Source organism: Siniperca chuatsi, linkage group LG20 (genome assembly GCF_020085105.1).
Source record: "Siniperca chuatsi isolate FFG_IHB_CAS linkage group LG20, ASM2008510v1, whole genome shotgun sequence".
In the NCBI taxonomy this organism is placed as follows: Eukaryota; Metazoa; Chordata; class Actinopteri; order Centrarchiformes; family Sinipercidae; genus Siniperca; species Siniperca chuatsi.
Window position 1 is genome coordinate 12578053 of NC_058061.1, and position 27722 is coordinate 12605774.

Below are 27722 nucleotides of genomic sequence, written 5' to 3' on the forward strand. Positions count from 1 at the left end.
GCAACTGACCCACCAGGTGTCCAGCCTAACCACCCAGCTCTTGGCTACAGTTCCGATGACATCATCTCCACCGGCTACTTCACTGTCCTCTCCGCCACTCCGAGATTACTATGCTTCTGAGCCAGACCCCTTCACCGGAGAAGTGACCAGCTGTTGGATTTCTACTGCAGTGCTCCTTGGTCTTCTGCCAGTGCCCCGTCACGTTTGCCTACGACCAGTCCAAAATCAATTACATTGTGGGACTACTGCGGGGGAGAGCGTTAGCCTGGGCAGAAGTGACGCACACGAGCCAACCCCTCTCGTCACTTTCTAGAACAAGTAGGCGCTTGTCAGTGCTTCAGGAAATGAGTGAGCAGATAAAGGACAAGTTGGCTGCCCACAGTATCCATGTCTGTCAAGTTCTATAGCGACTCCTGGAAAACAGACTCTTCATAAAAGCTGAAAAATGTGAGTTCCACGCTGATTCAGTGAGTTTTCTGGGTTACATTCTTGAGAGTGGACAAATGAGGACAGGTAAAGATTTTGGCGGTAAAGATGGCATTGGAGGAATGGCGGCACTGGCTGGAGGGAGCAGAACAACCATTCATAGTCTGGACGGACCACAAAAACCTGGAGTACATCCAGTCGGCCAAGAGGCTAAACTCCCGACAGGCACACTGGGCATTGTTCTTTGGTTGTTTTGACTTCACTTTCACCTACCGTCCCGGATCAAGAAACATTAAGCCCAACGTGTTATCCAGAACCTCTCACTGGACAACGACTCTGAATCTGACACCATACTCCCTCCCACCTGCGTGGTGGCCGCCTTGATGTGGGAGATCGAGTCCATAGTAAGGGAGGCTCAGAGAGACCAGCCGGAGACGGACCTCCTAACTGCCTGTTTCTCCCGGACTCTACTCGCTCCCAGGTGCTCCAGTGGGCACATAACTCCTGCTTTGCCTGTCACCCAGGAATGACTCGGACACTTTCCCTGGTTTGGCTCTGGAAACGGTGGACCTCCTGACCCAACATGTCTTCCAGCTCCACAGCATTCCATTGGACATCATCTCTGACCGGGGGACCCAGTTTATCTCTCAGGTTTGGAAGACCTTCTGTCAAGCCCTGGGAGCATCCATCAGCCTCTCCTCCGGATTCCACCCACAGTCCAATGGTCAGACGGAGAGGGCTAACCAGGACCTCGAGGCAGCCCTTCGATGCGTAGCTGCCTCCAATACATCCTCCTGGAGTTTCCAACTCCCCTGGGTTGAGTATGCACACAACACACTTACCTGTGCTGCTTCTGGCCTCTCTCCCTTCAAGTTTTTGCAGGGTACCAGCCTCCTCCGTTCCCATCCCAGGAATGTGAGCTTGCAGTCCCGTCAGTACAACATCACATCTGCCGTTGCCACAAAGTTTGGAGGGAGACCCGAGCAGCACTTCTCCGATCAGCAGACAAGAACCGCCAGATCGTGGACCGACATCGGATTCCAGCACCCACATACGAACCAGGTCAGAGAGTTTGGTTGTCCTTCAAAAATATCCCATTACGGGCCGAGTCCAAAAAACTGTCTCCCCGCTACATTGGTCTTTTTATCATTGATCGCATCATTAACCCCTCTGCCGTCAGACTCAGATTACCCCGCTCCATGAGAGTTCATCCCACATTTCATGTCTCACAACTTAAACCAATCTCTTCAGCACTCTGTGCCCGCCTTCCGATCCCCCTCCACCAGACCTCTCGGACCCAACCACCGCTACTCCACCGACCCGTCTGCCTGTCCAGATCCACACTGCAATTGTCCAGAGCCGGGCCAGTATACACTGCTTCAGTCCCTGCTCCTGAATCATCACTGCTTCCCCTGAGCCGCTGAGAACGACGCCGAAGTCACCACTCAGGAGAACTAAAACCCATTCACAGTGATTTCGCGTTTATTCTAATAAAGATTGACTTTGTCATTAAAACCTCTCCATCTGTGTTCTGCTTCTTTGGGTTCGTAGATGGTACACTACAACAGCAATTGGTTTCCAGCTCTGATCAGTGTCATGTAAATGCAATTGAACCACAGGCACTTTTTACAGAATGCTGCACAGGGCTAATCAACCTTTTTTGTATGTCTTTAATACAAAGCAATGCCTATTTGCGGGTGCATGTCTGAGTTGTCGGCAGTTCAATCAAAGAATGATTTTACCACCTCAGACTGTTTAATTTTGATAGACTGACATTGCCATCCTCAGAAAGATTAGAATAGTCACAAAAAATAAGCATCACCTCGTACAGCAAAATTTGTTTTTTTTAATTTACTCCCTAGGAAATCTTCTCACAGCCCCTTAGATCCATCATGTGACCCTTTGTGGGGTCCATTATGGATTACTGGTGACGTTTAAGTGTGTGCATACTTACACTGAACTTGAGGTTGGGCTCCTCATTGAGGTTTACTCTGGTTACCACATTTCCAGTTTTTTCCTCTACATCAAATATACTGGCAGAGTATGGATAAGCCTCCTGGTCCACTTTATAGCGCACTAGACCTGCTGGGGTACCCTATGAAGAGAACAAGTATACTTAGGATGACAGATTTAGATGAATGTGGCATTAGGATGAAATATCTCCTGCATGCTTTCTGGAATGCTGTCACTCTTACAGACGTTTTGCAAAGTAGCATCACATTAAAAGCATAGTGTAGTAATGAATGTTACAGTATTTAATATCCAAAACAATTAGTCTGGACCTAAATGTCAAACAGTGCGTCCCTGTCCAAATATGACGCAGTTAAGACACACACATCCCTGTTTTAATGAGTTCCAATTTTAGGCACTCTAATGATAATGAATTAACCTCTCAATGATAATGAGCGAGTTGGTATGACTAATTTAACTCAAAATGTCAGGAAATGACATAAATGACATTATTTTATATATTATAGATCACTAGCTTACAGTTCCCATCTAACTTTTTGACAGTGTATCTGATTGTTTGAAACTGTACTGTTTGCTTGAAATTCCATCTCTGTATTTTTTCTCCCTTTTTTCTCAGAAATGAGAGGGTCTCTCCACATGTCTTAGTCATGAAGAGTCTGATTGCTTTATCTTGAATAAGACTAAGAATCTGATATGTTCAACAATGACAATGAAAGTTATGTATTGTATTCTGTTACCAGACCAGGATCTCATGTTCTGTACTAGACAGTTGCAAAAAAAGCCACATTGCCAGTAAATAGAAATGTATCCAAGGTAAACAGAAATAAATAGAAATAGAAAGGTCATATTTCAGTGTTGCAGTGTCAGTATCATATTACAGGTTTGAGAAAAACTGTAAAAAGTATAAAAACAACATTTTTTAAAAATTATATACAAGGTGAATGAACAGTTATTGTTCTATTTAATGGTCATTTATTCTGAAATGAGCTAGATTTTGTAGAAGCACTGCAGTTGCGAGCAGCATTCAGAGCTGTCTGTTCCAATGTAAGCTTTCAATAAATAACAGCTCATTGTGAGTCAGCAAAACTTCACTGACAAATTCTTATAAAGAGGTAAATTGTGGGCCTGAAGGGTATAAATGACATTGTCACCCTAATACTATACTAACCTGTTAAGGTTCTATTTAGTACCTTATTTGAGCACTGGGAGCCTTTAAAGCATACAACCTGGACAGTATAATGTTACTTTTTGACCCAAGAGAGTCTAGCTAGATGCTTAAACTTCAAGTCTGAATCAATTCAGCTGATATAGGAAGACAGCAAGCACATTAGTCAAAGGAACATTGGGCTTTTAAAGAGGCTTATGAGGTAACATCACCACGTAGATGGCAGAGTGAAAAATAAGTCCATTGCTTCTCGAGCAGTAATACAAAGTAATGATACCGTTGTGTTTCTGGTCTTTTTCATAAATATTTAGTTGGTGATTTACTATACAGTAAAATTGCAAATTTACCAGATGGTTGTTTTCTGTTTCCGATGAAGATGAGAGCTATTTTTCACACAGCCACTGCATTTCAGATCTGCATCTAAACAAATGGCTGTGTGACTCAGCAAATCCACACAAGCTATATTTACACTGCACTTAGACCCTGCTATGAGCATTTTACAACTTTTAAAACTTGGGGTTAACTGTACCAGACCATTCTTATGGCTCACAATGGAACTCTAAAGTGAGCTAACCTTAATTTCACAGCAAGTAGAATAAACCGGCCTATATTACAAAGATGCTTTCATGAGTTAAAAGCCCAATTGAGGTATCACTAAGTGCTACACAGGGGTAAAAAAAACGGCTCCACTGGAGAACGAAGCGCAAACACATTCAAAACACACACACACACACAAACACACCAACACTGGAGTCTAGCATCATTATCTTGCATCATTCCCATACAGCCTATGAAAAACAGTTTGATTGAATAGCAGCGGCTGAAAATGCTCACCGCAGGGTCAGAGTCATTGGCCATCACTGTGGTTACAATGGTTCCCTTGACAGCATTAGGGGCAACCATGCCTCGGTACACTGACTGGCTGAATACCGGAGAAAAGTCATTCATGTCCTGTAGAGAGATAAACACACACACACACACACACACACACACACACACACACACACACACACAGTAGTATGCATTAGCATTGTAAGCATACAGTACACCAAGCTGTTTTTGTTTTCTAATAAGTGCCTGAAATTTTACACATGTTTAACACTAATGATGTGCAAATTGACTTTGTAGGCATGTTGATATTTGCTTACACTCCGATTCTTAAATTTAACTTAATTCTCATTTCGCTTTCTCCCTGCAATCCCCAAAATGATTCACTAAAGTCGATTCACTCTTCATAGGTTTGGTAACATCTGGCCTCCACAAGGGAGAAATGCAATAGCCCCCTTTCGTTTAAAGTTTTGGTTAGCACTAGAAAACAGCAGCGAGTTGTGTTTTTGATTTTCCCACAAGCAGGCTAAATGTTGTACTTGAAAACTTGTTTCACAGTTGTCAAATTAAGACACAGAAGAAAAACAATAAGTAAACAAAGATGATATGAAAAGGACAGAAATTGGCAGCTTAACAATAACTCTTAAGTCTTGGATGTCAGAGCTTCCTGACAAGAGATGAATGTACCATAGGTTTACAGCAAATGTAGTCAATGTGCTAATGCATGCAAAAACACTGGTATGGTAATAAATGTCAGTATACCAGATACAACTGGATAAGAAACAGTGAACACTCCCTCTGTAGCCCAGCAGCATCAGAGGGAGGGAAAAACAAAGCAGAAGTGTGGAGCTCTAGCACACTAATATGCAAGTACTGCATTTGCTTCTGCTATGGTGATGTCTGATACAAATATCAGTCTGTAGTAGTCTGATGTCAGTCATATTTGGAAAAAAACACAAGATGCTTGCCAGTTTGCAACAGTACAGTATATCACAACATTAAACTGTGTCCAAAACTTACATGACAACATAGCTACATACAAATTTCCACATTTTTTAATGATTAAACCCATTTCTGACGCTGACAATAAACTATAATTTGGTTGACTGCTTAACAGTGAAAACCCACTGGAAGTGAAAAAATTGTGCAACACTGCATGTTCCACTTCTTGCTCATCACAGTGGTGGGAGTCAACGCTTTCAAGCTAGAGAGTAGATTGCTTGTTAGCAAACACTGTAAATAAGCAACTTTCTGCAACAGTCTATGTGACTTTGTGCTAAGCAGCACTTTGTTTTGTTTGTATCTGTAATCTTGGAGGCAAACGACATACAAGAGGGATTCCAGAGATAATAATAATAATAATAACATAATAATTTTCTCTTCCAGTAATTTTTCCACAGTTGCTAAACTTCATAACCTGGTCAAAATCTTTTTACATTTAAAAAAAAATAGCTGGTCAGTCCAGCATTATGCCATACATACAGCATCTATGCCATGATGCCAGTTTCCATGGGTCTTCACCGTAATGCTTTACCACAAAACATTTCCACTACACTACTCTTCCCTTAAACTGAAAAGACACTGAACGAAGAGAAACACATTGACCTCCCTTATTTTCCTGTCCTTGTGCTTAGATAGACAGACCAACTCATAAACACACACCCACCATGATTCTGACAGTAACAGAGGCTAGTCCAGGAGGCATGGTTCCCTCTGTGTCCATAGCCTCTACAGTGAATGTGTATGTGGGTTGTGAGTCAGTCAGAGCCTCATAGTCCAGAATTTTAAGAACCGAGAGCTCTCCTGTCACTGGGTCGATGTGGAATAGCTGGACGATCTCCTGGTCCGAGCCGTCAGTTCTGATTCGATACGTGACGTTGGAGCCGAGGTCAGCATCTATCGCCTACAGCGAAAACAAGAGAAGAGTGTCAGAGAAGGGGAAAGAAAGTAATATCATTGCCTTGTGAATTTCATGGGAAGTTGAATTTTTTATATTTGCCAGAAGGACAAGCATCTACATGTGCTGGAGCTAGAAGCAGACTGTAGTATTTTCGTTAGGTCTGTGTTGAGCTGGAACGTCTCAAACACCTATGGTAGTAACATTTATAGTCCGGCTGGTGGTCTGTATCTTATTTTTCCTTCTGTAACTATTTTACTGTGCAGCTAGAGGGAAAATCAATTATTTTTTCTTTTTTTCATTCACTTGTGTCTTCAAGTGTTGTCAAATTACAATATATTTTTATATATAATATTAAGAAAATTCTAACTTTTAAGACGTCTCTAGTGCTGGCTGGAATGTAAAATTAAAACCAATTTGGTCATTTCAAAGAAGATGTGTTGAAGAAGAATGTAACATTACCATGGCAGCTTTTAGTAAGTGTACACACATTATGTTGGCAGTTTTAGACATTTTAGCCAGTTGGGCGCTTTCAACTTTGTGGCAACTGTTTGGGGAAGGCCCTTTGCTGTTCCAGCATGAATGTGCCCCTGTGCACAAAGCAAGGTCCATAAAGAGATGGTTAGATGAGTTTGGTGTGGATTGGTCTGCACAGAGCCCTGACCAAAACCCAAATGAACACCTTTGGGAGGAATTAGAACACCAATTAAGAGCCAGGCCTTCTCGTGCAACATCAGCGTCTGACCTCACAAATGCTCTTTTGGCTGAATGGGCACAAATTCCCACAGACACACTTTCAGACACACTTTCCTAGAAGAGTGACGGCTGTAGCCGCAAAGGGGGGTCCAACTCCATATTAATGCCCATGTTTTTAGAATGGGATGTCTAACAAGCTCATAATGGTGTAATGGCAAGGTGTCCACTGACCTTTGGCCATATAGTGTACATTGTAGCAACAGACGAAGCTCAATGCTTAAATGCATTTTACGTGGCTTAGTTGACAGTTAAAAATAAGACTTTGATAAGAATATATATCGGCAGATATTTTTTTACATACACACACACACACACACACACACACATGCATATATATAAGTGGAGACTCCTTTACATTGTTATTTTTAAAGAACTGTGACCAACATGAGTGGAACATTTTTCAGTTTTAAATTATGTAATGCAGACCATTTTCTTAAAAAAAAACATCTTTGGCATTTCTGTACTAAATTGTTTTGTCAGATAAGACTGCATCAAGCTACTGTAAAACCAACCAATACATCAGCCTGGACGATTTATTGGTCAGGCTCTAGTGTTTAGTAAATTCTTGCAAAAAGGGTTAATTTACATACTGGAACCTCACAATTTATATGATATTGAATCAGGCATTTTTCCAGAAAGCTTATACTGTACAGTATAACACTTTGCAATCTACTGAAAGTATTACAAAATATACTACTAGATTAGTTGCAAACGGACTAATCCATCAATCCTCACTCACCTTTAACTGTAATATGACTATATCTTTGGGGCTGTTCTCTGGTAAGACGACATTGTAAGTTTGTTGGGTGAATATCGGGCTGTTGTCGTCTACATCCAGAACAGTGACAGACAGTGTTAATCTGGATCGCCGAGGGTCCACGGCACCATCCCAGGCTTCAACGATCAGAAAGTAGTGACCTTTCACCTTTGCGATGACAGAGAATCACAGTCAAATATCAACACCACAGATACAAAAAATATTTATACAGTCACCTTTACCACTGTTTACCGCTGATGTTTTTGTATTGCATTCAACAACTACAATATTCATGTGAAATCTGAAAATATCTATCACTTCCTCTGACCTCTCTGTCCAGTGGTACGGCAGTTCTGATCGCTCCAGTAGCATTGATGGAAAACAGCTTCTGGTGGTTGACGAGCCGATAATGGACCTGACCGCTTGTCCCTAGATCTGGATCTGTAGCCTAAACATAGACACACAGAGATAACACATGCATGCAAGCAATAAGAAAGGAGGACTAAATGATTAAGTCATCCGTTTTGAAATGCATGCAATTCATCAGACTGCCTTTGAGGCATATCATTTTTTAATTAAAAGTGAATTTCCTCTTAAATGAAGTTAAATGTGTGTATGAATGAAGTGTGTGTATAAGTGGATATATGCAAGTGGTACGTGGGATTGTTGCGCCGTTATTCCGCCTTGCCGTTCTGTATTAAACGTATGAACACGGAATGAGGGGGGCATTGTTGTTCTGCATTTGAGGCAGCAGCGGAGGCAGTAACAGAGCCGAATCTATGTCTGTGTAAATTGGGGATAGTATGTATAGTGAGTGTGTGGTTGAGCGAGAGAGAGAGCAGCAAGGTGAATGCGAGTGGTGCAGAGGAAAAGGTGAGGAGTGAAGTTGTCAATCTGGCAGTAAATGTACAGTGTAGGTTACGGTTTGTCAGTGAATAAAGGCTGCAGCTTCTCAAGATCAAAGTAAAGCTCCCATGTGTTGTTTCCCAACTGCTGGAATAGCGTCGCTATAACTATCAGCTCAGCCTACGTTGAGGGGGTACTTTCCAGAACGCTGGCGTGCTATCTAAAATCACTGGGGCAGCATTATGCCAGCATTGTTTGGTTCAGTGTAAAAATGCAAACCTAGCATAATGACGGCTCTTCTTCACGGCAGTATTGCGGGATCTCTGTGTAAAAAAGGGCGTGGGTTTTTGTGAGAGGGAGAAGTACTGGGAAATGACTCAGAAGAGAATTATTAAAGCCATTTCCTGCCTTACAGTTTCACTCAGGGTGCTTTTATGTCAAACTGGTATGCATCCACAATTTAATTTGTATTAGCTCTGACCTTTTGACCTTGCACTTCTAACCCAACACTATTTAATACACTTCAGCAATTTCAGCAAAGAGAGGTCATATTTGTCATGCAAAATTGACAGTATAGATAAGTACTTTCTTTCTCTCTTTCTTCCCTACTTCCTTGCTTCTTTCTTCATTTTATTGCTCCTGTCTGTAGGTTTCACATAAAAATTCAAACCTTTTAGGTATAGCTTTGACAAGGTGACAAAGACAGACCTTGGTGATCTGCTCTCTCTGTGTCTCACATTTCCCCTGGTGTCGGCTCTCGTTTCTCCTTTTTTCTCTTTACTTGTCCAGAGGAATTAAACTTACTTTCCACCAGCAGCAATTGTTAAACTTTTTAGAGTTAATGAGACAGGGGTTTCAATTTTCACTTGTAAAAAAGTAGCACGGGGTGTCTTCTTTCCTTTGTTGCCCTTCTTTCATCTGACAATCTTTCTGCATCCACGGACTACAGTCAAACTCTGACTCTGTCTCCACATCTTCTCTTTCAACTAATAAAATAAGGTGATGAGGTGACAAATTGCTAGCCAGTGTTCCTTTCACCCTGTCTGACTGTTCATCCTGTCCAATCAGCATTCTGACGGCATTAAAATAGATGAGCAGAGGAGAGCACAACAGAGGAACTATTTACATGGTTTGTGTGTGTGGGGCTGAGGTTTGCTTACCTTGAGCTTTTTAAATCTAAAAGCCCCCAAAAGAAAAATATAATTTGGAGGTTAGTAGCAAGTGTTAAAAATAATAGCTTCACACCTGTTCTTATGGCTAACAGTAAGAAAACTGTGTACGTGTGGTGTGTGTGTGTGTGTGTGTGTGTGTGTGTGCATACATTATCTATTTCAGTGTTACTTTTGTCAGCAAAAATCATGACAATAAATTCTCTTTGATTAAATATATTACAATGACGATAATGAGAATATAGTGATCACTGAGGATAAAAACTATGTCAAAATCTATTTGAGACCAAGCTAACACAATTATGAAAAGAAAAAAACACTCTGGAACAAAAGTTTAGCGAGCAGCTCTGCCTGACTTAAGCACAGCTGTGCTTTGAGCTAAATGCTAAGAGCAGTATGCTCACAATGACAACATGCTGATGTTTAGCAGGCAATCTTTACCATGTTAACCCGTCTAGTTTTGCATGTTAACATCCTTTGTCATTTGTCAACTAGCACTAAACACAAAGTGCCGCTGTGGCTAATGGGAATTAGTTTTCCATGATCATTAATCAAAGTATTGGAAAAGCATGCATTTTGACCTGATAATGGCACTAGATGAAAAGTTAAGGGATCACCAAAGTTATTAGGATCCATCCTCTGGGGATTGTGAATGTTTGTTCGAAATTTCATGGCTATCCATCCAATATTTGTCAAGATATTTCACTCTGGACCACAGTGGTGGACTGAATGCCTGACCGGCAATGAGACCATGAGATGTGGTTAAAGCTCCATAAAAAGCTAGTAAGTGATGTTAAGATTTAGTTGCCAAACTAATGCATTATGACTTGCAGTATGTATATCATATAATGTATGTAGGCTGTAATTTTCACATAGTGTTTCTTTATATAACTTGAACATTGTCAGTTTAATATGTTTATTTAACCACTATGACTCATATCATTTCCATATTCCATTTTATTTTCTGTACTGTGTCACTTCTTGCTGTTGCAGTGATCCATTTTCCCCTGTTTCCCCAATTTTGGATCATTAAAGTTTTATCTCACACAGTGACTATTAGGATTAATAGAAATTCGGCTCAGTCTTGCCAGTGTTATGTAGAGTGTAAGAGAGAAGAATGAAGTCCTCTTGATGTAATTTGTATTCAGTGATTCATCGATATCTGGGTGTAAAACTATTATACATTTAATGGCGCATCCAGCTTTTGGGTGATTATCTTGGGTTGTTTGAAGAAGGGAGAGAGACAGAATGAAACATGGACAATGAGAGAGAGAGTGGGAAAGAGGGAGAGTACATAAGAGAAAGTGAGGAAGAAAGAAAGGGGGGCTGAGAGATTTTGTGGTGAAGGAAACATGAGACAAGACATTTTGTGAACGTGCAACTGTTTAAGTTTTGTAGACGTAAATGAGGAGAAGTGGATGTAATGTGTGTGTTTATATGTTTGTATTTCTACAGTAACATCCATGCAAAGCAGTGATGTAACTAAATGATGTGAATCATTACTCTTAAAGCAAGAGTTTGACATTTTGGGAAATACACTTATTCGTTTTCTGACAAAGACTTAGATGTGACACACCCCGTGACACACCTCTGTTCCATGGGTCATGTGTTTACCTTTATGTCAGTCACATCACAGTGTTTCCTGTTTTAATCTGGTAACTATCTCTCTTCTCATTCCAGAGCACTTCACTTTCCCCTCGTGTGTTTTCCCACCAGTCCCGATTAACATGCTCCACCCTAATTAGTTGCACTTGTGCCCCATTATCTGCATTCACCTGTGTATATAGTCTGCTGCCTTCAGTCTCTCTTTGCCAGTTCATTGTAGTACATTCTGGTCTCACGTTCTAGCATTCTGTTTCTATCTTCCTGGTATTCGGATCCTGCCTCTGCCTGTTCTCATTTGACGTGTTTGTTATCTCCTGTTTGCCTACCTGTGTACTGAACCTGCATTTTGGAAAGTAAAGGACTGTTCTTACTCTCCCGGTGTTTTGGTGTCTGCATTCCTGAGTCCTTCGTACCTGACTACCAGTTGTTACAAGATGAGACAATCGATACCACTCTCATGTCTGTACGCTAAATATGAAGCCATATACAGCCAGCAGCCAGTTAGCTTTGCTTAGCATAAAGACTGGAACTGCCTACATAAAATACAAAGAGTTATGAAAAGGGCAGATGTTTGATATATGGCAGGGAACCATTATTGTCCATAAAACCTTCCTTCAAGCTGCCTACAGTAAAGTTGTCATAGCATTGCCTTTTAGAAACTGGATTAAATCCTTTAGATAGTAGGCTGGATTAACCGTCTTGATGTCAAACATACTGATGTCTGCAGTTCCTGGAGTTAGGTACTGTAGAAAGTGTGTGTGCATGTGTGACTTTCTCTCTCCCTCTATCCTTCCTCTTTTATTCTGTCTCTCTCTCTCGTGTCTTATCCCTCCCTCACTGTCTTTTTCACAGTTCTCTCAGCATAATTACATTGCCAGACAGTTAAAAGCCAGAAACACAATAGGATTAATGTCTCAGCTACATTACGTCTGCTGCTTTTCAACACACACAGACAAAAAAAAGCAGCTTAAGGCCCGAAATATACACTCTATCTCTACAATCGCTAGCTCTGCCTATTGTGTTCAGGTACTCATACCTCTTTTCTTCCAATTTCCTAAATTTTTTTCTTTTCTCTTTTCATCACTTTCTCACCTCCACCTCTAATTTCATTCCTAGATACAGCGAGAGTAGTACCTGCAACTGAAACTAAATTACTGAGATTTTTTTTTATTTGTCTCCGAGCACATTTCTTGTGCTGCACCAATGAACCATATAGTCAGGTATTATAACAGTGTGGGAATCTTTTCTCAGTAAGTTACGCATACAGACAAGCCATCACTCTAGTAGTCATACTCCTACATTGTGTGATGGTGTGTGTGTGATTGCTTCTGTATTTGAGTCTCTATGAGTGTTATTTTTTCTTTTCAACTCTGTTTCCCATCAGGTAAATTTGTAAGTTTGGTGCGGCGTCACATAGTATAATATAGTATCTGCAGGAGGAACACACACACACATATTTTATATATAACACATTCAAGTGATACATGACCTATAAATGTATCACCTATGTCCACTAAAAATGTATTTGTACTTGCTCTACTATGCTGTGTTGGTATGGTTTAGAGCTGTGGTTCCCAAACCTGGGGGTCGGGACCCTCACAAGGGGTGACAAGATAAATCTGAGAGGTAATTTTTTCTGGCTCTCCTCTAATTTTTGCTTTTTTTTGGTAAATTAATGGATAATGTTACCTCCTCAGGCCTCTAAACTGTGAAAAATCAAATGAAACAAAGAAAAATTGTATTCTTTAGTTAAACTGGTCACAGTCAGACACACGTGACTATTGACGAGGGGTTGCAAGTAGACATCTCTTCATTTTAAGTTTTAGAGAACCAACTACTGTAATTGCTGATATGTTAATATAAAGACAAGAACAACAACATGCCATATTCTATTTTCTTAAAAAAAAGAAGGTGTTTCCTATCATTAATGGTGGCTTTCTAGGATGTACAACATCAGAATGGATTTTGTTGTGTGTGTGTTTCTAGTGAAATGCTGGTAAATGGAAACACGGTTTGCCAAACTATTAGTATGAACAGTATGAAGAGTCTACACATAGTCTACACTTTCTGAAGTTTTTGCCCTTCAAAGAGCTCTTATGAATCAATTTAAAACCATTTACAAAGAAAAAAACACAAAATTTACAGCTAGTCTTAACCAAGGCATTTCTGTGCAGCATATGGCTGCTGACAGCACATGTGGAGAGTAAACAACCATGCTGAAGCAATAGGCAATCATGCCATGAAGGACCAACAGTCTGCAATTTGTTCATTCCAGCTAACAAGTGGAGCAGGTGATTTCACTGATTCATTCCCCTCTCTGTGGTGTGGAAATCAACATTATCAGCAAATTAGTAAATAAACAGAAGAAAAAATAAATCGATGTTTAATTTGTTTTAATTTGTAACAGCATGCATTAGCTTGTTATTGCTATAATTCTGTCTTTGATGGTCATATGACCTCTCTCTGAATTCACAGTCTTTCCTTTTTCTAATGCATCTTTCTCCTCTTTAAAATAGAAACCATGTCTTAAACCCATGAAAGTCAGATTAAGAATGCAGCCGTATTCTCCCCTCTTACCGCTCCCTACCATCTTTCTCCCATTTCTCTCTGCCACCTATGCATGTCTCACTTCCTCCCCTCTTTCCATCTCTCTCTACCTTACCAACATCAGTAAACCAAGGTCAGCTCCATTCATTCTTCTGGAAATCTTTTTAATACCTACAGGTAGGGACCCTGGTTTGGAATGAGGCCCAGAGTCGTGCCTTGCACAGCCCACTAAGGGATCACACCGTCTGTTTTGGTTTGGAAAATGTCCAAGGGTCCTTGAAAGGGAGGAAGATCAGGATTGGAATACTTTCAAGTGCCCTCTCTAAAGATTAGGGTGGTTTTTTGGATGTTGAATTTGGAACATGCCCAAAGGTCTGAGCGAGAGTTAAAATTTGGAATGCTTGGAGTGAAATGTCCTCTTTAAGGATAAGGTTGGGTTTACAAGTTTGGAACAGTGCCTAATTGTTCAAATGAGAAAAGGTATTGAACTTTTAAGCTTAGAACCTGTTAAAAGTAAGACTTGTTCAAAATCCTAGACATGGGTGTACAAGGGCCATATATTTAGCTCACGAGTAGCTCTGGTGTTCAACCAAAGAAGCATGATTAACATTTAGAACCTGGCAAAGTGTCAGACTGATCAAAGACCCCCTGACACTGGTGTATAAAGGCTATGAATTAAGCTTGGAGCAAATCCAAGCAAGCGTGCAACTAAGGGAGCATCTTTAAAGATCAGAGCCTATCAAAGTGTCAGATTTTCCCATGACCCCTGTCTGGGGAATACATGAGTCAGTTATTAGGTCTGGAACAAGTCCAGGAGTCTTTGTGGTAAGTGGAGACGAGGGTGCTGATGCAGGTGAAAATGTATTCCACAGTGCTGATTAGAGATCATGTTACTTATACATGTGCAAACTTTGTATTATTTATAGTATATTAGTTTCAAGATTAGATTTATTTATTTTTGCAATATACAGTTTCATTCATATTTGTCCTCTCATATTTACCCCTATTTCCACATAGACAATAGGATTGAATTGAGATCACAGTAACCAGGAATTCTTGTCAAAATCTGCCCCCTTTTCCCAGGAAAAATACCTGCAAGAATTCTCCAAACCTCAAGAACGCTACCATGGTCCAACCTTGAAATGCCATGATTATGTCAATATAAGTAGAACAATTTTCAGCTGCAGTAGTTTCTTTCACTTTCTTTACATTCTAAAATGGCAGCTTACAGTTACACAAATGAAAGAAGAGAGGATCTAATGATTCGGTAATTGCTGACATTTTGTTTCTTCCAACACAGTATACTTTTAGGAGGAATGACTGTTCTATTGGAAAATATAAGAATATAATCTTAGTTTTATGAAAAGTAAAACCAAAAAAATGAGAATAAACCCTATTTTATGATAAATAATCTGCAGTTCTACGTTTAAAATCAAACGAGAAATTTCAGTTTTCCTGTCAACAAGGGAGTGATGTATTCCCAGGAAGTAATATTTAAAATGAGGGGAAAATATTCAACCCAAATAGATGCCGTCCTCACACATGCAAAACGAAACACTCACACACCATTTTCTCAGATAATTGTTTCCTGTCCACCTACAAATATGCACACACACGCATGCACAAACAGTCCTCAGAGTATAATGACATACAGTCCTAATTACAAAGTAACCAGGGTTTACAGAGTTATGTTAGCGATCTCTGGTCCCCATTGTAAAAGATTATAAGAGCAGAATTTAATTACAGCCTCTGTGATTCTTTGTGTACTTCGTGTGTGTGTGTGTGTGTGTGTGTGTGTGTGTGTGTGTGTGTGTGTAAGAGACTACAAAGGGGAAGGCAAAGAAATGTAGGGGGGTCTTAAAAGGCATGAAGTAATTATGTGTCTTTCTCTCAAGGTAGTGACCTTATGTCAGGATCACAGAAACAAGACTTACAGTGAGACATGATGATCTGTGCCACAATAACAAAAACAGTTGTATAACTAATTTCAAACATGCCGATCTACACCACTAGAGAAATAACAGAGACAAGTGTAATCTGCAATTAAAAGACCCAACACAGTGGGAGAGCATGTAAAATGACAGATGTGCAGTCAGGAATTGTTGATACAGTGAGTTAAATTGGAATCTAAATTGGCTTTTTTGTTCATGACACATCATTATAACAAAGGATTAGTGCAAGAAAAAGCTCACAAACAAATGCAGAGTCATGAATGAGTGCATAATGAAGACATTAGCATACAAACACACGCTCTCATATAAACATGCTGCACTCATTCATGTTCACACAGATCTTAAATATAATGGACTGTATGTCCACTATACAGTGAGGACATCAAAATGTGCTTAAAAATATGTAGTGAGCAGTGAGGGGGTAGGAGAGAGGGGAGCATGGGTGCATTTGCTGATTCTCTGTGCATGTTTGAGAGTGTGTATGCGTGTGTGATTGAGTGTGGGTGCATCTTCCTACCTTGACCTGTCCAACGTAGGCGTGATCCTGCTCCTCGATGACAGTGAGGTTCACTGGCAGTGAAGAATCGAATAGCGGGTCATTGTCATTAACATCTGTCACCACAATGTTCACCGTTGCTGTGGAGGTCTACACACACACACACACACACACACACACACACACACACACACACACACACACACATTTGTGTTACTATTCTGGTCAGTTCAGAAAACTGAAGCTGAATTTTGGATTCCATTTAACATGTTTGACTAGCATCAGAAAGTTTTGCTCTTTATGTGATGGATTATCAGAGTACACAGAACGAATAGATCTTCATATTTCAGTCTATTCCCCCTCTTACTAACAGCTCCCTTATGTAACAAACTAAAGAGCCCATTTTGCTTGCTAATTAGCTGCACTCTGGTCGTCCTGGCTGTCCCATCTCATTGTGCTTCTAACAACTGTTCACTGTAAAAATAGATTTAAAAACTGTTCAACAATTCTCCTGCCATACTTTTTTTTTTTTAACCTCGTCTGGTAAAAAGTTTAACCAGCCTCAGCTTTTGCTGCAACGCAATGCAGCATCATGCAGCAAGGCGGTGCATTAGCCATTCAAATACGTGCAAGCACATATTCCTGGTGGATTACTTTAAACAGCATATTTCTGCCTCGCAGACAAATATGATTGCCGCCATGAATATTCTCCACAGTTGTAAAATCCTGTCTCATAGTATTGTAAACCGCTGTGCAGTCTTTTGGGGTCTGATAAGCCTTCAAACTCATTGATCTACTACTCAAACTGGACTTTCTGAGTCGTACTTCATCTTCTCATGGTACCTGTAACAACACACCCCAACCAACGCCCCATGCATTGCTTAAACTGTTTTCTGTCTGAACCCCCACTTAGAATGTGTGTGCAGTAGGGCTGGGCAATAGGAACAATACATATACTTAAAGAAATCTAAATTTCTCCATGATAAAACATTAACATTAACTTCACTGTACTTTCTGTAGGGTATACTGTACACTGGTACACAAAACACAAACAGCCAACAACATCACAGAAATTATGTAATTTCTAATCAATCATATGGCAGCACTTTAGGAACAGACACCTCAGATGGTTTAATTAGCTATATACAGCACATGCTATTGTTCTGTTACCAAAAGTCGGATGGATAGACGGGATGAGCACTCATTCTGAGGAAACTCAGAACAGCTCAACAGTCTTAAATGTAAACAATTGTTGTGGATAAACCATAGACGTTGATGGTGTAGCTACCATTTGGCCACTCAAAGTCCAATATGAATTTGATTGGGGATGAATACTGTAAACTCGAAAATATGTGCTAACAAAGACTGGAAATACAATAAACTTACTTGATCAAATACAGCATTAAAACATGCTGTAAATGTTTGGAGGGGCTTCATTAAAATCTTTTTTGAAAGTGAATCATACTAATTCTCACTGTTACATAACCATCAGCAAAAGCACAAAAATTTGATCAAGTAAGGACAGAGGAGCAGGAAAGAGAGAGAGGCTGATAGGAGGTCACAAATTTCTTCTTAATTTGACTTTCATGAGAGAGAGAGAGAGAGAGAGAGAGAGAGAGAGAGAGAGAGAGAGAGAGAGAGAGAGAGAGAGAGATATCGAGGATTTGACTTTTAAAGAAGGAAACTGGGAGGAGGTGGAAAAAGAGGGAGAGCTAACCGATTCACAACAGTGGGATGGATAAAAAGAGAAAACGCAGTGTGTGGGGGTGTGTGTGTGGGTGAGTGACAATCACAGAGGTGACAACAGGCTGTTGAGGTTGGCAGGGCACACAGTGATGCAAGTAAATTTGAGGTTAAGAGCTCACAGTTGACAAAACAGTTTATCTGAAAGCCAACATATGTAAAGTAGAATGAGCTCTGATAAAATAAAAAGGCAGGCTGTGAGCAACGCTGGCAAACACACTTCGACACAAAGAGAGAGACAGAGATGCAGTAAGCTCCATTTTGCATCGGGGGCACTAAGCATAAAATTTTTCGATAACTGCCCAATACTATTACTAGTAATACTATATTTTATTATCTTGCCAATACTATGGCCACGTGCCAAAGGTTACCACCCACCACCCAGGAAACACCATAATTTGAAGGTTTCCGCTGTATACTCCAGAATGCATTGTACCTGAATTATTTCACAACAAATTGTTCTTTTAGAAAATGACCAATATGACTAAAATAAGAGAATCTAATCAATCAATACATGTATTACATGTTCATAGTCATGTGACTTTTCATAGTACTAGCAGTCTGTGAAAGTTGAAAGAACTGTGGGTGGTAAAAGGTTAAAAAGTCAGAGCTGTGGATTCAACCCTTTTTGAGTAAAATGTGATTTTGGCTTTGTTCAAGTCTTTCTGCAGGGTCATCCCTGCCTGTCTTGACAATTGCTCAGCAACCACCTGTGATAGATGGGAATCCACTGATGTCTGCCAGCTTAAAAACTCTGCCAGTATCACAAACCCAAATCCACAATGAACTTATCCTACTAAAAAGGATTACCAGTGTAGCCATAGCCTTATATAACACCTTCCTTTGTGCCCTAGACCTCCATTGTTGTCCAAAAATGATTACAAACACATCAGAAAGTCACATTGCTGACATGTTCCTTCATTACGACAGACATGGGCACTGTAGTTTATAATGAGTCAATCCCACATACACTATCCTGCTGCCAGAAATACTCACTAGCACACCAAATATGGAGTATAGCATTAGTTCAAGCAGAACACTGAAGCTGAAGTTGCATTATTATCATATTCATGCAGGTGTACAGCACAGCCATTACAACCTGACACATCTCACTATGACTCTGCTGAAATGCTCATGACAATGCCATTTGTTGCCCCTCTACCACCCCAACCTCCTTAGACTAGTCTAGCATGTGCTATGTTTTTGGTATTGTTGATTTAACAAAGATTAGAACCAATTTATTAAACCAAAGCTGAAGACAGTCCCCAACAAATGCTGTTTACTGTTTACATCTATTTGAGTAACGTTTACTAAAAACTGCAGTGCCCACTGCCCAGCTGTCTTAGGAAATTACTTCAGCTTTTTCCAAAAATGTAATTATATATTGGTGATCCATTTTTAAATAGTTACATCTTCAGAAGGAATGAATGGGCTTGGGGCTAAGAACAATTAACACATTGTTGTTGCTTTTTTTTTCATGGGATTTGTTCGCATCACCAGCCTTATTCTTTAAGCTAGCGAATACAGTAATTTTTACCTTCATTACAGCAGCGCAAATTCACAGAGTATTTAATGGCGGAAACATGAGCTGATTCACAAACCTATGCCAATACAGTACTATACAGTCCATTTGACAACGGCACACTGTCCAGCACCAAAGTTTAAGTGTCCAGTGTCCTTACAGTGGTGCTGGTTTACTGCACCAGCTTGTAGGGTCCTCAATCTGTGGCAGTATGATGGATTCACTGGCCAAATAGCCAATTAGGCACTTTGTAGTCTGACACTCTCACAACGGGACATTTAATAATAGGGGACACAGACTGGTGTGTGTGTGTGTGTGTGTGTGTGTGTGTGCACGCATATGAAGACAACCCAAGGCCTTTCGAGTGATGCTGATTAATGGGCCTGTATAAGGCAACTACACCCCAATCTTCTCTTCTCCTTTTTCTATTTCTTTCTTTTTTGTCTTCCCTTCTGTGTCTCTGTGTAGCTCATACCATTCCCCTCTCACACACCTTCTCTCTCCCTCTATTCAAAGTCCACTCTTTTTTCCTCTCATACAAAATATAATGTAGTGTCAAGCAGAAAAATGTCCAAACTACTTTTAGCCATTTTCTGACTTAAAGACCTTTGGGGCACAAAGATAATACACTAATTGTCAAGGTCCAGAGAGCAATTGACTAAGTATATGTGTGCATGTCTGTGAGTGTGTAGTGAGAATTGTGTATGAAGACACAGTGCAATTGTTAAGGTAATAAGAGCCCCCTGAACATCTCTCTCCCTTCCTCACTCTCTTGAGCTTCCTCTCACTTGTTCTCTCCCATCATATGGGAGTGGGGGGTGTTGTTGATGAGGGAGAGAAGAAGAGAAGCAAGAAAGGGAAACTGATGAAAGCCAGAAGAGTAGAGAAGAAGGAGAGAGGGGAGAGCAGGGGGGCTCCATCCAATGTGACTTTCATGTGAAAGTGACTGAAGATTTGACTTTTAAAAATGGACAGAAGAGAAGAACACAAATTGAGAGAGATGAAGAAAGTGACTCTAATGACCTGTTATCAATTAGGTAAGTGAAAAAGTGAGGAAGGGCACACACTTCGTTATCTTTGCAAAATAGCTCTTGCAGCGGACTGAATAAGACGTTTTTTTTAGCCATTTTGTTTTTTATTTAGACTGCATCCACACTAAGCCATTTAAATCTTTAGATACAGTTTATGTGTGAAAACGACAGATTCACAGTAGAGTTTTCAGGTCATTCAAGTCCAAAAACAATTAGGAAAACATTTAAATCTCTTCTTGTGTTTTTCAGTTGGAAAATGACACCTACTACAAAGTTTTTGCACTCAAGAGAGTCGGATCATAAACTCTGACAGTGAAAGAAAAATTTTACCCTTGAAGGTCTGAGTACCAAAATGTCATAATTAAAGTGAGTAAAAGTAATTAGCAGTTTGCAGGATTTTTTTAGTTCTTTCAAAGTTGGCAATTAAAAAAAATGCTCATCATACAAAGCATCTGGCAAAGAGTTGAACAGACACAGCCTGGTTACTCTGCAGAGTCCCTCAGCTGGTTTAATTTCCATTCTGCCCCCTCAAGCCTGTTTTACCTCTGACAGCCAGCATCACTGATGCCACCACACTCAACAGTGATGGTGCAGGGTCATGGAGTACACCTGTATATCATTGCAGTGTACAAGGTGAGAATATAAGCCACCGGAGGTGAGAAAAAACAAGATTTTCAAAAGGTGTTAAGTTACTCTTTAATTAAAACACATGTATTGTGTGATCAGCTATACTGACATTTAAAATGGAAGAAAGTTTAATACATCAAGCTGGCATTTTTGGATTTAATCACTTTGGAGGGTGTTCTTGAAGAGCTCTTTTTTGGGTGTGAAAAACGTTGGCTAAGAGTGGACAGAAGGCCAAAAGGGAGAGAAAAAGATGCATTTCTGATTTAGTCAGCTTAGTGTGGATGTAGTCTCAGTTGTCTTCTATGAGACATGATGTGATCTAATAACAATGACATGCTAATATGTATAAAAAGAAGACAGTAGTATCATTGGATAACGGTTTAGTCCTACTTGGTATGTATATGATTAAAGACTGTTTTTTGTTAGTGCACACTTTCATGCTACAATGTCGTCTCCATCACATCTGACTGTTAAAGTGGTAAACAAAAAATTGAAGGCCAGGTGAGCCTCACTTTCACTAAAGATACATTTTTCTTCAGGTAGTAATTTGTTATGTACTTTTTCAATCCATTTTCTAAACTGCTTATTCTGTTCAGCCTTGCAGGGCTGGAGCCTACATTACCCATTATTTTTCATGTCCATATTTGTTTAAAACTCATTGTTACAAATGGATTTTGGCTTTTTATTTTGATGATGATTGTTATGATTTTTATTATTACTGAATGAGATGTACAGTATTTTGAAAAATTGCCTCTAATATCCCTCTTTTCACATAATGCCACAGCTGTTGTTTGTGGCATTTCACTGTGAAGGATTTAGTTTCCGTCCAAGCAGCCACTCAGTTTAATACCACTGGGGAAATAAAACAACTCTAGTAAAGACAACCAGTTAATATCTGTGTGGTACAGCTCAGTTTCTTACCCCATCTGGGTGTCCGTCTGAGGCTGTGATCACCAGGGTATAATAATCCAGAGACTCCCTGTCCAGAGGCTTGTCCAGAACCAAATACCCTGAGCTGGAGAAAGAACACACAGAGAGTCCCCGTTATTAAGCATGAGCTTAAAAATAGATCAGAACAGATAAATATAAATGGAGAACAATAAAAAACACAAGAAGACCAAACACAGCAGAACAGAATACTGTGGTGTAGTATGCATTTGTTTTCATACCCAAGAATCCTCTGATTTCATGAGAAGTTTCAGTTCATAAGTCATTGATTGCTAACTATGTTCTATGCTAACTCTGGTAACATGGGGAAATTTGGTCTTGTTTTCTCGAAATGTGTATTCCTCTTTATATACACCCCTTCAGAGAAAACTTTTCAGACAGTTGGCAAGCACTGATAACCGCTGCATAAAAGCCTTAACACCCAGTAGTGTATTTTTACTGTGATTATGGTACTTTAGTAATGCAGATGACATCTCATATCTATCACCTCACCCACAATGATATTAAGGAATGCCCTTTTGTGTGTTGTTGCTATAATGGCTCAGACAGTAATGTGTCATCAAAAAACACAAAAATAAGAGTTTATATGCAAAATACTTCAAAATTACAGTAAGATCTTCTCTTCTCTATGGCTACACATTAAATATAGACATCATGTCTCATGACATCAATATATGGGTTTACTGGTAGATAATAATAACACTGACTAACCATCTCCTTCAATATTTTTTTCATAAAGCACAGTGTGTGAATTATTAGTATGGTTCACTAGCCGTATAATCTCAGACTCAAGTTACTCATAGAATACAGTTTGGTAATAAAAAATGTCCAAACAGGAGCAAAGAGATAAAAGTCTGATTTAAGGGAAAATGATTACCGCATAAGTAAAGTAGTCTAGAAGATCAACAGTTTCAGTGCTGCCTGTCTGAGACTTCTGACCAATCAAAACCAGCAGAAATCTTTGATATTGGTCTTCATTGATTACACTTTTATATTTTCCAAATGAAGATTTACATAACGATTGAAGTGTTTTTAATTTAAGATACTTTAATTAATTAGAAACCATCTGAAATGCACATTTTCTCCAAATATTGACAGTGTGTGTAAGCGTGTGTGTGCGCGCGCGCGTTAATGCTTAAGTAAATGTGTATATGTGTGTGCGTGCAGATGTTAAGTGGTCTACAGAGGGAAAGATGTGAAGCTGTGTTTTTTTTAAACAAACTAAAAAGACGGTTCATGTATATTTATGGATGATTCATGAAAAGCAAAGTCTGTGAACGCACATGTACACATTCATAGGCAGGCACATAAACACACACACAAGTAGTCTTATTTTCTTATTTACACCACAAATGTTGAAACATTTTCTTCACATGCATACAGCTCTCAAACCAATCTGCTACAACATGTGTGGAGGATTTACAGTAAATCTCATTGTTCAGGATGAACCCATGATAATCTATTAAGAATTTATTAATTTATTAAGAAACGAATGGTTATTAACCTCCTCCAAGCTCATATCTTGCATCCCATACTGATGCTGGCCCTTTTATTTCTTTATTAGAGTAATCTGAATCTTTTGGCCATTAGTGTGTGATCCATCAATGCCAGCCACCTTGCAAAATGGGCCAATGCCAGACCCGTCCAGGTGCTCTCGCAATGCGCTTCTGGAGTATTTAACTGAGCCAAATTCTGCACATAAGCAATTAAATGCATGAAGTGCATGTTGCACTTGTCTAGAAGGAAAAAAACAACAACTTGGCTTGTCCTCATAGAGCCATCATGTAGAAAACACAGCTGTGGCACTGAAAGATTTAACAATGTCCGACAGAACCCATCAAGTATTCCTAGAATGCAGAAATGAAAGCTCTTCAATTCATTTTTATCTTTGCTGTTATGCATTTCTGTGCAGCAGACTCCTTTGTCCTTTTCTTTCGTTCTGCTTTTATATCCTCATTTGTCTGTCACTCTTGTTCAATGTTTGCTTCCCAGCTCTCTCTAACATTTTGTCCCTCATCTGTTACTCTGTCCCTGCCCTGTTCTCTTATCTCTTTTTCCAACCCTTTACTCTCTTTCTCTCTCTCCTCTCTTCCCCATCCTTATAATTCTGTCCCTTATCTTGCAGTCTTTCACCACACTTTCCTTTGTTTCTCTCTCTCCTCTTCCCTCTAGAAATGTAGATAGGATCTTTGCCCAGCATAAGAAATGCATTTTTAATGAGCAATAAATGAATAAATACAACACAAGTTGGAGTCTGTATGTGTGTGTGGTGAGTATGTGCATGTGGGACAGTGTATGGGTGTGTTTATGTGAAGCCCTCGGCAGAGCTTGAGCCCTGAATGATATAATTTAGAATGCATTCAACCATGCACAGACACAAACACACACACACACATAGATTCTAACTATATACTTGTACATTGCCATGGCTGTACAGCATGCACATACTCAGATAGGACACATACACAATTTTCACAGATATTCACACAAATAAAAAAGGAGCACTGCTTTAGTTTCTGAAAATATTAACTTCAACAAGCTTCACAGTTTTGATCAAACCTGATGAAATCAAAATTGTGTGAGTGTGCACAATTACTTCTGCTGTAGTGCGAAATGTCCATGGCGGTCTCCGCTGTGGATTTTGTAGGTGATGGGGTCCCTCTCCCGATCCACTGCCTTAAGAAATAAACAAAGACAGACACACACATTCACACACATATACTCTTATTTCTATCAGCAAATTCTACCCTTACTGTATATGTTGTAAACAGCAGTGATAACCAGGGGTACTTGTACCTCAGGAAGTACTTCTGCAGTTGCAGGGAGGTATGTGTAAAAATGTGGAGTAGCTCAATTAATTAGAAAAAATAGAAATTACAATTTGATTTTGAAAAAAATATATATATATATATACACATATTTAGTCAGCTGTAACCCCTGAACACTATGGTTGCAATGAACAGTGTGTGAAAACTTGTTAGCAAGCAAGCAGAGAAGTTGAAACTGTTAAACCTAAAGTAATGAATAAACAGTTCAAATAGTTAGCTAAAAATAAAGGACAAACAGTTGATACAGTTAGCTAAAATTAATGTTTAAAATAGTTATATATAAGTTAACAAACTACTGAAATAGTTGGCTAAAAGTGATGGATAAATGGTTGAAATAGCCACAAGAAATGGATGAATAGTTAAAATAGTTAGCAAAGAGTAATGGATAAACAGCTGAAACATCCAGCTTCTGTCAACGTTACTCAGAGTGGTAGTAGAATACAAACTTGACCAAACTCACCTTAACGCTGACAGTTCAATTGTGTGAAAAAAAGATTGTGACAATACACAATTGTATATAATTAACGTGTATCAACATCAAATGAACACGTACGGAACATGACGGGTGTGTGTGTGTGTTTGTGTGTGTGTGTGCGTTTGTGTGACAGAGAGAGAATGAGTGTACCTGCAGATTAAGCAGTGTAGCTCCGGTCCTCATAGCTTCGCTGATCTCCAGGTTGTATTGCTGCCGGGGGAAGCGGGGAGGGCTCTGGTTGTTTGGGGGCAAAACTTCGATATAGACTGTAGTAATGGATGACCTAAAGAGAGAGAGAGAAGGTGAAAAGATAGAAGAGAATGGGGTAAGGCAGATAGGACAGATGGAGAGAGTACAGAGAAAGAGAAACAGCCTGTAACAGAGAAGCAGATAAAGGAGGAATAATGGCAGAGAAATGTTGGAGAGGGATGAGAGGAGAAGAAGAGGGAAGAGAAGAGCTGGAGGGCAGCACAAGAGGATAGTGGCTAAAAAAGCAGTGTCAAGGAGGGTGAATGGTCTATTATTTAAGTTAAGAGTGGTTGGCCAGTGTTTGTTTCTTTACACTTATGCTGTGTTTAACTAATCAATAAAAGCAGGAAGTCAACAACAGTGTGAGTGGCAAAGGGACTAGGCAGCGCTTTGCTGTCGTCTTTAATCTATTGTGCAGTTGATAAACTTATCCTGCTGTTTCAATGATTCATGTAGAGGCTGATGCAGTTTTACGGAGATAAAACGTTTATTTCATTCATTTTTATAACAATATGTCTGTATAGAGTGACACCATCTTGTTAGGGCAGCATTATATCATTCTTTACTGTGCACTTTATTATGCAGTGTTATGAACCTTATTATGCAGCGTAGCATATTTGAAGACCTTCAGAATATCAACTATTACTTAAGCCCTGCATTTGAACACATAAACATTAGAATTAATATCATTAAGGAGTTTGTACACATGGATTAGGGTTAGGGAGAGTGGGGGGGCAATGCCTGTTCAAATTAGCTTTTGTAACATTAAACATTAAATATGATAAACATGTCTTGATAAATAATTAAAACTATTACCTTGCAAACAAAATTCACAAGTTAAAAATACATAAAATAATGGCCAGGCTGCATCAGGTAGGCTTAATTTACCTCCCTAACATATCTGCCAACACTGCCGTTTTTCCCAGGTTTCTCCCGTATTTGAGGTCCATCTCCCTGCATCCTCCCGTTTTGTTGTTTCTCCCGGGAAACTCCCGTAATTTGCATGGCCCTCAAACTTTATTATGAATACACTGCCCAGAATAATTCTATCTAGAGCCAGTATTTGGTTTGTCTGTTCTGGGTTACTACATAGCGGTGGAAGAGAACTTGCTCCCATGGATGTATAAAGGAGAAATAAAGGGCTCATTCTAAAACACAACAATTCTTATTTTCAGGTGATTATACACTAATGAAAACATACTTATGAATATTATATTCCAATTCTGCCATATTATGCCAATAGAGCCCCCTAAATCTTACACACTGGAGCTGTAAATTGCAGCGAGTCTGTACCATTTTCCCTAACACTGAAGGTGTAGAAGATAAAATATTTGTGATTCCATATTTGTTCTTGCTGTTTAACTTCCTCCCCAAAAAGCCTTTTCTGTGGAATCTTGCCAGAACAACTCACTCATACCGCTTTAGACCCACTGTGCAGTGCAGGTAGAGATTGATAGTCCTTTTGATTGTGGTCGGTATGCATCATTTTGTTTATTGGTTTTGTCAATGTCAATAACAAATTTATTTATATAGCAAATTTAAAACCACACATTGTGATACATTGGCGTACGTGTGTGTGTTATAATAAAATTATACAATGGCTTGGCCTTGGATGAATACTCAATTCTGATTGGTCCAAGGGTGGGCATTAATGCTCAGCAAAGGGACACCTCCTTGGTCTGGTCTTGGTATGAGTGCCCACCCCTGAAAACCCTGTGCCCCCCTGCTGATAATTGTCTGGCGCCGGCACTGTCCAGAACTGTATCTAAGAATTAATGCAGTGATTATGCAGATGACTATTAAATACAGTTATATAACCAGGCAAACTAAACCAACTGCGAATGATAAGTGGATTCAGAAATTCCTTGACAGGTGAGGAAGCTT

The 27722-nt window shown here is 39.6% G+C and overlaps 1 protein-coding gene across 5 annotated transcripts in view; it reads right to left on the minus strand.

The window, feature by feature from the left end:
* Positions 1-27722, minus strand: part of LOC122867308 (protocadherin-15-like) — a 176968-nt gene that overhangs the window by 66531 nt on the left and 82715 nt on the right. For all 5 annotated transcript variants that reach the window (XR_006375892.1, XR_006375893.1, XR_006375891.1 and 2 more), the window contains 9 exons: positions 25740-25872; positions 24883-24962; positions 22260-22353; positions 16437-16565; positions 8129-8248; positions 7783-7968; positions 6057-6293; positions 4397-4513; positions 2381-2521 (listed from right to left, as the gene is read on the minus strand). Coding sequence is in view for 2 of the 5 variants with exons in the window: in XM_044177952.1 (XP_044033887.1) it covers positions 2381-2521; positions 4397-4513; positions 6057-6293; positions 7783-7968; positions 8129-8248; positions 16437-16565; positions 22260-22353; positions 24883-24962; positions 25740-25872 (1237 nt within the window). In the remaining 3 variants the exon portion in view is untranslated. The remainder of the gene's footprint in view (positions 1-2380; positions 2522-4396; positions 4514-6056; positions 6294-7782; positions 7969-8128; positions 8249-16436; positions 16566-22259; positions 22354-24882; positions 24963-25739; positions 25873-27722) is intronic.